We start from the raw sequence: 12,964 nt of genomic DNA on the forward strand, positions 1-12,964 counted from the left end.
AAATCTCTGCATTGAAAATTATTTCATCTATTGTCTTGCCATAAATGTTAAATTGTAGTATGATAGCTATCTGCAATTATGTAATCGAATTCGGGTCCTGAGCAGTTGATATCTATTCTGCAGGGCTAGTGTACACCAGTGACCATGAGTCATCGAGCGGGTTGGCCGGTCAAGTGTTCGTGAGAGGTGGCCACCTCTCCGGCACAGAGCTTCAGATATGATAGATTACAAGAGAACTTAGACTGCAGTCGAACTTTAAGAATCACAAATGATTTCAGTAGGCTTGGGCTCCTTTAACGAAAAATTCCTTGTTGTACTGCTTATGATGGCATGACAATTCACAGTTTTTTTAGCATGTATTTTTAAACTTAGGCATACGTGCCCATTGAGTACTTCTGTACTCAGCCCTGCATATATTTGTAAATGTGCAGGTTGAGCAGCTGTCGGTGGTGATGAAGTGACGAGCGGAACCCTTTTGTCTTAGTTTTATGTATTAATGAACTCTGGGGATACATGTCTTCATACATGTAATCAGAACCTTTATTCCGCTGCGTACACAGAAGTCTTATATTATTTTGGCTAAGACGGAGATATCCGAATTTACTAGTTTATTTGAGTCATTATGACTGAACCTCTGTTATATTATAAATGTTCTTTTTGTTAACAACGATTAGATACGATCCTTCCTTATTTATTTACCCTATTTCTATTCTCGCTTCTAATCTCCCTCCCTTAGTGACGGTTTCCCCGGCTTAATTATCCTTAATTAAGTCCGGTCGTGACAATATATATATATATATATATATATAGGATCGCGTTCAATGGAGAACACGAACACGCCCATGTTCATCAAATTATATTGAACATATCAGTCATTTCGTTGAAGGTTCATCAAAATATACTGAATTTTTGGGGGTTTTGGGATTCGACTCCCTACATGTTCAACATAAAAATCTGTTGAACATGGCGTGAATAAATTCTGACCGTTAGATTAGATAAGATCAACGACTGAGATTTATTCTCTGTTCTTTGAATATTTAGTGTTCTCCATTGAGCTCTTCCCTAGATATATATTATATATATATATATATATATATATATATATATATATATATATGTTGGGAACTTAATGAAATATCCTAATCCTTGTTTTGATGATACCAAAATCAATAGGTTTCGTTTGTAATAGACTAGAACTGTTTGAACTCAAGTGTTAGAGTTCTTTTTCTAGTTTAGTTGCTGTTCTGAAGACTGAAGACTGAAGAACGAAGGACTGAAGACTGAAATTGCCGAGTGAAGCATCAGTCGAGGAATCAGTTTTTAACTGATTACTTAATGTGAGCCACGTGGAATCAGCGGACTGATACTAAAGTCAAGTATCAGTTAAACATTCTTCCTCGGACTGAACCTCCAACGTTCAAAGGAAGCCATGCACTCCAGTAAGATTTCTGTTGCGTGCTCAACTCACAGGCTATTGCGAAACAAAAGTTTTCTGATGCGTGTGTTATCAGTCAGACTGATCTATCTCTGATAGTCAGTAAGATTTATAACATCTCTGTTTATCAAACTTGACTGAAGCCTTACGTGCATCAGTTAAGTTCTTTTTACTTAACTGATAACTCTTTACTGAAGAGTATTCAGTATCAGTCGTCAACCCTGTTTTGGTCAAAACTCTTTTTAGTAAACAGGTGTCTGAGTTTGTGTTTGAAGTTTCATTTTGATCTCTTGTAAAGATCGAAAATAGCCTATAGGTGTATTCTCCCCCCCCCATACACCTATTCGAGACCCTCCGGACCTAACAATTGGTATCAGAGCAGGTTGTTCGCAAGAACAATTCTGTTTTGATTAGGTTCTACTGAACTAGATCCTTCAGAGGGTTATTTTCAACTCTTAAATTCTTCTCAAGGTTTTTCTTGAGCTTGCATGTTCTGTGTTCTTTTCTCCGTTCCTGCGTGTCTCATTTTTCTCTTCCTTATGAACAGGATTAGGAAAGATTCCTCCAGCGACTTTGTCAAAACCTTCTTTCGAGGAGTCAACGGACTTGAGATTGGGCCTTTGGATTCAGACATCATTGACAAATTTATCTTTCCAGAAGAAAGCCATAGTCCAATCCACTCACCTCCAGGAGAAATTTGCGAATATGATCAAGCTCGACAAGAGTATCAAGACCTAAGAATGAGATTTGAAAATCTCCTTAGGAAGCACAGGCAAATCATCAGAGAGATTCTCTATGTGCAAGATGCTAGAAGGAATGTCATGCGCTTCATCTCAGACGAAGACGAAGCTGATAGAAGAAACGTTCAAGAGCGCAGACTGATCAACAGACTGAAACTTCTACAGTCTCAGAAGCAAGAACTTCTACCTCACCTTGAAGAAATAGAAATAAACTTCAAGAAGACGTCAGAAATATTTGAAGGAGTGATCCATGAAACAACACTGCAGATCAGAAGAAAGATGAAACAAGAGAAGCAAGTGCAGTAACAGTCAAAATCGGAGTGCCTAAAGAAAAATCAGTCACCAATTAAGGGGGAACTTCCACTGTTCTTAACGTCCAATTCAAAACTGGTTGACGTGTAAGTTTCTCTCTATGAGTTTATAAGTTGAAATGACTATTTTTCATTTATGACTCTCCACTGAAAACTGTTATTAGGCTGATTTGTTATGATAATATCTTTTTGTTTTGGTTAATGATATTTAGAATTTTTGTCTAAATATGGTTGTCACACGTTCGCACAATCTCGCCCTTTTTACTAACAAGCGGACTGATCCACATGTGTCACGTCACTATTTACACGGATTTCAAAATATCATTGAAACCGCCTTGTGCACGATCTTCCACATCCTCTTCAAAATCGTTTCATCTTCTGCAAAAGATTTACTCAATCTCTGAGAACTCATTCGATTCAAATCAAAAAGTGTCGTCTTTCCTCTCAACTCACCGTGAAATCCACACTTCAATCTCTGTGAGAAACTTTCAAGATTTTTGTAGAAACCTATCATCTCAAAATCTACTCATGGCAAGATCTTTAAAATCCGCCTCTCAACAAGTTGTTTGTTACGAGCCCATCGTCACAACTGAGGCACTTCAGAAACTTTCTAAACATTGCAAGATCAATGAGATCTTGAGCCGACATGGATGAACAAAGTTTCTTCACAGTTCACCAGAATTTCTACTCAACGAAGAGACCATCAAAATGTTCTACGACACCATTCAGATTGACGAGTTGACTGGTGACTACACAGCAGACATCGACATCTTCACCAACGAAGATTTTTTGGAGTTGATCAAGTTTACTGTCAACATCTCTCAAGCAGCAAGAGAACTGTGCAATCTTCCTGCTGAAGGACCTGCTCCAATCTTCTCAGATGAAGAAGCCCCCAATCTCATGAGAGGTACCCTGATGGATGATGCCTCCTCCAACACAAATATCAAGAACGTCTTGAGCATGTCAAGACTGCATGCCCATCTCTGACCCATTGCCAAGATGATCAAGAGATACTGTTTGGCATTCTTGGATCACCTGATCATCTTTCAAGGCCCCACAAACTTGTGTTGATCGCACTGACGCAAGAAGGCCCATTCAACTGGGAAATGGCATATCTTCAAATCCTTGCTGAAGAAAAGAGGAAAACTCACTCCTCCAGACATTTACGACAAGGGACAAGGGTGTCATCCTTGATCCTTCACAGCACAAAGAAGATTCAATGCTTCTGGAAGAACACCACCAAAGTTTCTTCAACAATTCATCTCTTTGAAGGGCAAAAGAGCTCAACCAGAGGGATTCCCAGTGTGATCAATGAAACCCCTGTTTCAACAACAGAGGTTCACTACAGAGCTCGTAAGTAATTGAACTCCCTACTATATGTCTTCACACATATAGTAACGTATCTCGCTGCATAACTCTGATGAAACTCTTTATTTAATTTGCTTATGTCTGTAATATCCCATAAGGGAAATACTGTTCAAACCCTTGCTAAGCTTCCAATTTCTTAATTATGTTTTACCCAAGCATGTATTATTTTGATCTTAAAATCTTTCTCGGAAATGAGTAAAGTTTGCAAATGCTTCCGCTTATACAAGATGAAATTCCATTTCTTTCACTATTACTTTTATTAGTCGTACGATACTTGGTATACGCTACCACTGGCTATATCGGGCTGCGACATTAATTAATTTAATAAAATTAAACCGATTAATCGATTTAGCCAGTTAACCGACCGATTAAAGTGATTAACCGATTTATTGAATTACACTAACTGATAACCGAACCGAACCGGGGAAAATCGGTTATCGATTAACCTATAACCGACTTTTCCTGTTCGGTTATAATTTTAACCGAAAAATTGGCACCGGTTTACCAGCCCTAGATCCACCAAAGAAGGTGGAGGCAGCAACATTGGTGGCAACAACCGTGGATGCATTGGTGGATGTGGCGGCAGCAGCCGCATCGGCAGTGACAACAACAATAGTGGTGGCAGTCGCAGCAGCAACGGCGACACTGGAGTTGGCAGGAACAGACGACATCCCAGCAAAGGTGTTTAAGTTTCGAAAGTGTTAAGTTCAATTTGAGTCGAAAGATTGATCGCCTTTAGCAAGCTTATCTCGTCTTGCGATTGTTGGAAAATATAACTTGCGGACGTATTACAATGCGATAAAAATGTAGAAGATCGAAAATTACAATGAACTAAACAATATTGAAAAATACAAAAATGAAACCTGTAGGAAAATGGAGCCGAGTCGAGGAGAATCCTCTATATGCAAGAGGAGATACGCATCTGTAGTGCTCACGGTTTGGCGTGTCGTCTCCAAAGATAAAACGGCTTCGTCTCGTGGGTAGCATCACCGCAGAGACCAATGAGCTCCAGCGAACTGGAATGAGGTGAGAACAAAGCTCTAGACTATATGAGTATAGAGAGAATGCTTGTGATACTAGTATGCAGAAAATTTGGTCGATGTTATGCATGGTGTGACTGTCTTATTTATAGGCACAGTCCACCCATGGGGGAGAGCATGACAATAATAAATTCTCATTAAGGGAGATTCAAAACTGTTGGGAGTTACAAGTGTAACCTCTGGATGTTTGAACTCGGTCATGTAACTCCCTTCCGTCTCATTATGATGGATGTTACATGTTGTGGGACAGTAACCGCCGGGTTAACAGTTGTGTGCACGCATAGGCCCAACAGATTGGGCTTTGATTCTTTTGGGTCGAGGTCCAAAATAATAATTCAATTGGGAGCTAAGGCTTGGCCTAAAGACCAATTGCCAAGATCCAAGATCAAAATTCAAGTCTACGGCTGAGGCCGGGGCTGGACGTCGAACGTCGGGGGCACGTATGTGGGCTTTGCAGCCCGTTGCATGTGTACACTGTTTTATTACATGCACTGATGTAATAATTTATATACTATCTTAATTATCATCCACAAATCAATGTGGGATATGCATTAACATCTCTTTAATGCTTATCGCTTTCCCACAACTCCATATTTCAAGTACCCAACTTTGATTATTAATTTTCCAGTCACCGAAAATCGGTTTTGAGTAAGTAAATATACTACGATCATCTACTCGAAACGTAGATCGATCCTGTGCCATTTAATTATGTTAAATTAAATTTTTTCGATTCTCGAAAATTAGTCAAACATTAGTCAACTCAATAACCAATTTCCTACAATTTAATTCTAAATTTTTCTTTTTATATTATTCTATTTTTTCTGATTTTTAATTAATTTTTGGCTATTTAAATATGAACTTTTAATAATAATACAATTTGAATTTTTAAAAGCCCAAAATTATTATATTAAATGAAAATTATAAATTTTGTCATATTGATGGTTTAGTGTTATTTGCTTTAAAGAAACTTAACTTATTGCTTTACAGTCTAAATTTAATTATTGTTATTATACACTATTTTAAATCAATTACTAATATTTAAATTAACATAATTTTTTTACCAATTAATCTAAATCATAATTTATGACATTTTGATATTTTTACATAATTTTAATTTTAAAAATAAATAAATATATATAGTGCTCGTGCATCACACAGAAGGGCATACTAATTTATGAACCAAAAAAACACTCAGCGCCATTTTGCATATTTGTTGAAGATGCTCCAAATAAATGAAGGGTTAACTATTTTTTTTTAAATTCTTTTATTTTGTTGGTGGTGGGACCCACACCTTCTTCTTCACCAAGCTCGCCGGAAATATGCCGGAATCTAGGAACAACAGCAGTGGCGGCGTACCTTCCTCCGCCCGAACCCAGCAACGACGTGGTCGACTCTGAAGAGGACAACAACGACGATTCATGATAGGGAAGGGCTACGACTCGGACCTGCTGGAAGGCACCCTCCCTTGAATTCGAAAGGCGAGAGAGACTCCGGTAACCGAGAAGAACGATCGGCGAATGTAAATCGCCGGAATTACAGAACCCACAGCGGTGGATTTAAGGGGGGAGGGCTAAGGCTCAACATCGAAAGGGAAAGGGGAACGGAGTAGACCTCCGGCGCAAAGGCATTGACCACACCAGAGAAAAGGGTGCTACGTTACCGGATTTTGGCTCAGGCGGCGGCGATTTCGATTTAATTAGGGGAGGAATTGGGGCTTGCCCTTTTGCCTTGAGCGTGTGCTATCAGAGAGAGATTTGTGGCTTTGCGTATGGTAGAGAGAGAGAAGGGCGTCGGACTTAGGTGGCGCGACGTCTCCGGAGGAGAAACAGTGGCGACGAGATTTAGAGAAGAGAGGGGTACGTCGCCACTGCTGCCGTTTCCAGATTCCGGCGTATTTCCGGCAAGGACGATCAGCTTCTGAAGCGTGTTGGCGGCGATGAAGCGGTAGTTCATGGCGTAGGGGTCGGACCGGCAAGTTTGGTGAAGAAGAAGGTTGGGTCCCACCACCAACAAAATAAAAAAATAAAAATAGTTAACGGTGTTAACTCTCCGTTAAGTCGGAGGGCTTAATTGAAGGAAAATAGATACTTCAGGGGCTTAGTTGACACATCCCTGCCCATAGGGTGCTAAACGTAATAATGGTCTCCACGTTAGTGGTGAAATTGATACTTAACCTATAAATTAATACATTCTACAATCATAAATGTCTTCAGCGATCCCTTAAAAGCATTCAAGTGGTGAACCTTTCATGTGTAAAAGAGGGCAATTATATTGCAGCTCATTGCTAAAAGTTGTAGAATCTTTGTATTCAAGCAATAACTAATGGGCAATACTAAATTATATGAATAATTTGTCGTATAAGAACATATAGTACTTGTCATTTTGGATTTACAAAGAAAGGGAAAGAATAACACACTATTAAACACTAGTAATACGAGTCAGTTTTGCTAATGGATCTGCTTACTTGCAATGCCATCGCCAGACCATAAAGCTGGTCTTCAATGTTTCCTCAACGTTACGATCTTAAAGCATTAACCAACGCGTCCCAGCTTTGCCAATATAACCAAAGAATGGACGGCATATATATAGTATAGTGCACCTACAACTGTTAAAAAAAGATCAACTGGAATATGGAAAGGCCTACTTGTATATCCACTCGTTTGCTCGGCCCCCAGACTCGTCCATATCTATGAAGATGCTTACAGCCTGTACAAATTTGTAGCAATCAGATCGACAAAATTAATTCCTAACTCACATGCTTACAGCCTGCACAATTTGTAGCAATCAGATCGACAAGATTTATTCCTAACACAATTAATCTCATAACTTTAACAATGAAAATATAAGTTGTATTGCATCATGGCATGCTAAAACAACCAAAATGGCAAAACTTCAAGCTGATTAACTGTGCAGAATAGGTGTTCTGCTAACACCATAAAACTTCACATGCTTAGACTAACAATGTCTACACGAGAAGTTGTTTGTCCAATCAGAAACAAACTCAATACAAAATAATCCTCTACTCCCCTAATCCCCTCGGATGATGCATAAATCGAGTAATCTGGCTACAAAGCACATGAAATTTACGATAACCCTCCCATTAGTAGTGACCATCCCCACTCTTCCTTGAAAACAAGTTTGATTTCCACTGGGCTCTTCCACAACTTAATTTTTGGCTTTTATGAGATTATAAATGGATAGTCACCTTTGCATAATCCACCTTTAGTGAAGATCATCCAAAAGAACTACATTCTATCAAAGGAGAAGACAAAACTTCTTGCAGCTTATGAATAGCAGTTTTTGAGTTTCAAATAAGAAGATGAAAGAAGTCGAAAACTGAGCATAATTAAGGTCCTCTTTTAATATTTGTGGCCTGCTGCCGGAGTCATTTCCATTTTCATAAAATATGTATGTCCAATATTGAAGAACATTGGAAATAAAAGTTTACTGGAGAATGAAGTCCTCTTATCCAATAAGGGGGTGTTTACTTTGCATGATTAATTATATGCATGATTGAGTATTTTTATCCTCAATGGTAGAATTTCTCTAATCCCACCCTTTTCATGGGATAAGAATCAAGCAAAATTAGCTTGAATGATAAAAATAATCAAGGGCCTTGGGATATCCCAAAGTTTCAATCCATCAAAGTAAACAAGGGATTAACCTTACCATTTTTATCTATCAAGGCTAATCCTCCAAAGTAAATGCCCCCTAAATGAGGTCCTCTTATCCTTTTTATACATATTAAGAAAATATATTTAATAAGCTTGGAAAAGTAAAATTAACACATAATTTTCCTACTATACCGTATTTGCTCATCCAAAGCAAAAAGATTGTTAATAATGAATAACATTAAGCAGGGATATATTAAAGGAGAACAAAATATAATGCACCCTATAACAAGGTAAACGGGATATTACTTTGAGATCGACAAAAAGGTTTAAGGAATATAAAAGTTAAGGAGAAGGTGTATGCAAGGTGTTATGAAGGATACTTGTTGGCAGTAGAAAGAAGAAGAATAAAAACTAAGGATTTACCTTGCCAATCCGAGGCCGTTCTTTCACCTTCTCGAGACTGTTTCGGATATGTGAGACAGCGCCCCAACATTTTAAAGTATTTGCCACATCATCAAGCCTCAAAATGTACTCTTCTTCAGTCAGTGGGAACGATCTCTAAGACGGAACAAGCAACACATAGCTGAGATTGAGATGACAAAGAAACAAACTAGGATTTTTACTTAATTCACCCAGGCAAACCCTATATGACAGGTTTTCAAATTGGAAGACATAGATTTGAACTTTTTAGAAACTAGGAGCATGATGAAGAAAAATTTATATTTATTTAATTCACCTCATTTGTCATTGCAAATTTAATAGATGATGAGCACATCTTTTACTAATGCAACAAATTCCACTCTTATTGTCTTAAAACACGGCTAAAGAGAAACATAAATTTAAAGTGCTATGCTTATAACTACCAAAAAATCAATGTTTTCCACATTTCACATTAATGTTTTACTCTGAAATATTACAAAGCTTGAGGAGTTAAAAGTAGATGAGGAATGGAGTCAAGCTGGAGCAACGTAAATGTAATGTTACTTCAATCCAAGACACTTAACTTTCTGCCATTTTTTTATGGCAGGAGCGATTAGATATAAGTATCTTATTCATGGATGGTGCATCAAAGCTGTAAACCAGTCACTTCACCAAAAAATAAATCTCATGTGGTTGCAGTGTAAGGATATAACAACCTAATATAATATTGGCCAATGGAGAGAATGCAACTGACCTGCTCCATGTACTTCCACATGACATTTAAAGCAAGGAGGTTTCTGCCCATGAATTCCTGCATTGCAGAACAGAAAATGACCCTTCTGGAGATTACAATTGAATATATGCTCTCAATTCTAAATTATATACACTCGAACATCAGAAATGCACAAAAAAAAAGTTGATAAGATTTGTGGTTTATCATTCCTATGAAGCAGGAAACGTGAAATAGTAAAGAACTGATAATTGAGCTAGTCTTTTAATTTTGCAACGATCAATCTTTCTACATCAGAATTACTACAGAGTGAAAATTCTTGTATACCTGATAGCTAACCTTAAGACCCTATATTTTTTCTTTCTGAAGCTCAAGCAAATTTGAGAACTACAAACAAAGCCCGTCTTGGCATATAGTTCTAATGTGTGTGCATTCAATGAGAATTAGCTCAATGGAACTGATCCACACAGTAATTTATAGGATTGACTTGTCTAATTGTATTAATTGATAACACACCCAAGAGAGCTTTACTACATTTTCAGGGATAGGTCTACACATCAAAACATGTGTGCATGAGAATGAGTATATGTAGCACCGCTGTAGCTGTAGGAGGTAACTGATCAATCCCTCTTAATAAATCAATTCATTTGATATCACGAATCAACATTTATCTACATGCACTTCACAGAATTGTATAATCAACATGCTTGATGGTTAAAACAGAAAAGTGAAGGCATCTATAAACTATACATTCTGTGGGATAAAATAAAAAGATCAACCTCAAACTAATAGGTGATGCTTACTGGTTTCACTTAGGATCATATACCATTTTGTGCATAGTGGAAATTTTCCCAATGCAGGTGCAGCCTTTGGTCACTCATGGTGAAATGAATGTAATACCTAACTGCATAAGGGTTAGACTAATTGACACTGAACGGACCTTCTTGATTAGTTGCACATCATAAGACCTTCCATATCTGTTCCGTATAAGAGTTGCAAGATCTATCCCACTGAAACTGGAGTCATCTCTCCCAACAATTTTTTCAAGTTCTTCCCTAATTAGGTCACTGTTAACCTGAAAAACCAGAAATTATTATACTTTCTCTTAAGTCGCCAATGAACATAGACGAGTAGAAGTCATAATAAAAGGTTTAATACACATTCTAGTCACCCATATGGAAAACAGGAAAAGTATTGGGTGACATGTGCTGATTCCAGATGCAACAAATTAGGTTTACATTCATTGGGAATATACAAGGCAAAATGCTATGATACTCCAGCTGTTGTTCGTGAACATATAAATGAAAAAGTTTCAAATGATTCGTTTGGAGGGACAGTTACTCCGTCATGACTTCATTTGTAGTAACCATAAATCTCTAATATGTGGGAAATTTTCAGTTTTCTTGGTGCATGTATGGAATTATGATTCCTATGCTACTGCAAAATGAGCAACACACAGCATGTATTAGAAACTTTACCATACGTGCCAAGATTTATTACTGGGTGCCAAAGCAAAACGTCAGAGCAATACATCAAAAAAGCGGATACATCAATAACCAAACCACAAACATTTTGGTATCAAGTATATGCACAAAATAGAACACTAGGAAGCTAAATAGCTTCAGAAAGCCCTAACATATATCATAAAAAATTAAAGAATAACCACGAAGCCATACAATCAACGAGAGCTCAAGCAGTAGTCAGTTATCCACTCATTTGTGCTTCTCTTAATGCTCACTTCAGCAGCGCAGACTTATTTAAAAGCGAAAGTAAAAGCAAGACATAAAAAGGAAAAAACTGGACTCACAGGATCAATTCCGCCTTCATCCCTGTCAGAGCCGTCATCGCCTTCAATATTATCGTCCAATTTACCGGAAAAAACGACGCACGAGCCCCTAGCGCGGCGCTGGGTAGGAGCGCCACTCATACGGGTGCAGATGTGAGTTTCCAAATTTGAATACCTTAAACAGAGGATTCTGCAATCAGCAGGTTTGAGAAGAAGGCCAAAATTGTCTCCAGTCGGCGGCAGTCTTGCTGGAAGCCGGCTCGCCAAGATACTTGTCATCTCAGGAAGTTGGCGGTTACTCCAATCACCACTTCAACTTAAGGAGAGCAGGAGAGAGAGAGAGAGACTGGAGAAATGAGGACCTCAGAAAGAAAGGACAATGGTTTCTGAATTAGACTCTGGTGAGCGGTCAATAACTGAAACTTGGAAGTAATGTACTCTTGCTAATTACTTTAATCCCCTAATGAACATATAAATATAATAAAAAATGATCGAATTCACAATTTTTTATAAAACGATTTTTTTGTTTTTTCATAATTAGAAGACCAAAAAAGTGAGTTATTATTAAAAATTAATATATGAATGAAATTGGTCACTTGTTTATAATAAATTAAAAAATTAACCTATCAAATAAAAATATTAAAAGTTGACCAATTTTTGTGTAAGAATGCATAATATTAAAATTTTAAAAATTAGCATTTTTTTTTCTTTCATCTCCTAACATAATTGATTCAATAACTTCCACGGTTCAAAAAGTGCTCTCTCTCTCTCTGCGAGCCGCAACGTTTCATTCAAGAAAAGAATATCAATTTCTTACTATTCCGACTACCTAATCCATATTAATTGTCATCGATCGGTGAGGACACATGAAAATTTTCTCCATCCTAAACCTTGATTCTCTCTCCAGAAACATTGAAGCTTTTCGGTTGTTTTCTCTTTGCTTTCTGTGTATTTGTACCTTTGACTTTCGTCAAGGTGACTAGGATACACTTAGTGAGGATCACCCTTAGGATCTTGACACATGTCCACCTTTAAGTTCAATTGGACCAGCTGGTCCACAATTATTACCGGTTCTTCTTTGCTCTTTAACTAGCCTAGAGCCGATTTTTAAAATCGTAGGCCTATACACGAGGCAATTCAAAAAATTTGGCTGAATAGAAGCTTACCGTAGACTCTTCTTCATCGGAATATTGACATTTTCCAATTTTCGGCGAGTTGTCTTGCTATTTTTGCATCAACCCGAAGTTCTAGTGTTGTTCCTGTTACTTTATACAAGATTCCTCATCAATTTTAATTTTCCCTTCATTTCATTGTGTTGAAAGAAGAAAATGTTGAGAGACGCAATAGCTGAGTATAAAGACGCTGATTTAACTATTTTGCTCATTTTACCTTCTTTTTACATACATTTTGGCACCTTGTTACTGACGGAAAATCCCAATTTTTGGAAATGGAAGAGCGTCGCATGATACATTGACGTAGACTTTGTATTGAAGGAATGCATTTGGAAGTTTTCAGGGGCT

The 12,964-nt window shown here is 37.6% G+C and overlaps 1 protein-coding gene across 1 annotated transcript; it reads right to left on the reverse strand.

The window, feature by feature from the left end:
* Positions 1-7,201: 7,201 nt before the first annotated feature.
* On the reverse strand, positions 7,202-11,889 carry LOC130992892 (uncharacterized). Its single transcript, XM_057917654.1, has 5 exons — positions 11,466-11,889; positions 10,599-10,733; positions 9,683-9,739; positions 8,932-9,066; positions 7,202-7,600 (listed from the first exon to the last, which is right to left on the reverse strand). Exons 1-5 carry the CDS (start codon positions 11,721-11,723, stop codon positions 7,535-7,537), a joined length of 651 nt encoding a protein of 216 aa, XP_057773637.1. The 5' UTR covers positions 11,724-11,889; the 3' UTR covers positions 7,202-7,534.
* Positions 11,890-12,964: the final 1,075 nt, after the last annotated feature.

The sequence above is a fragment of the Salvia miltiorrhiza genome, chromosome 7 (genome assembly GCF_028751815.1).
Source record: "Salvia miltiorrhiza cultivar Shanhuang (shh) chromosome 7, IMPLAD_Smil_shh, whole genome shotgun sequence".
NCBI lineage: Eukaryota > Viridiplantae > Streptophyta > Magnoliopsida > Lamiales > Lamiaceae > Salvia > Salvia miltiorrhiza.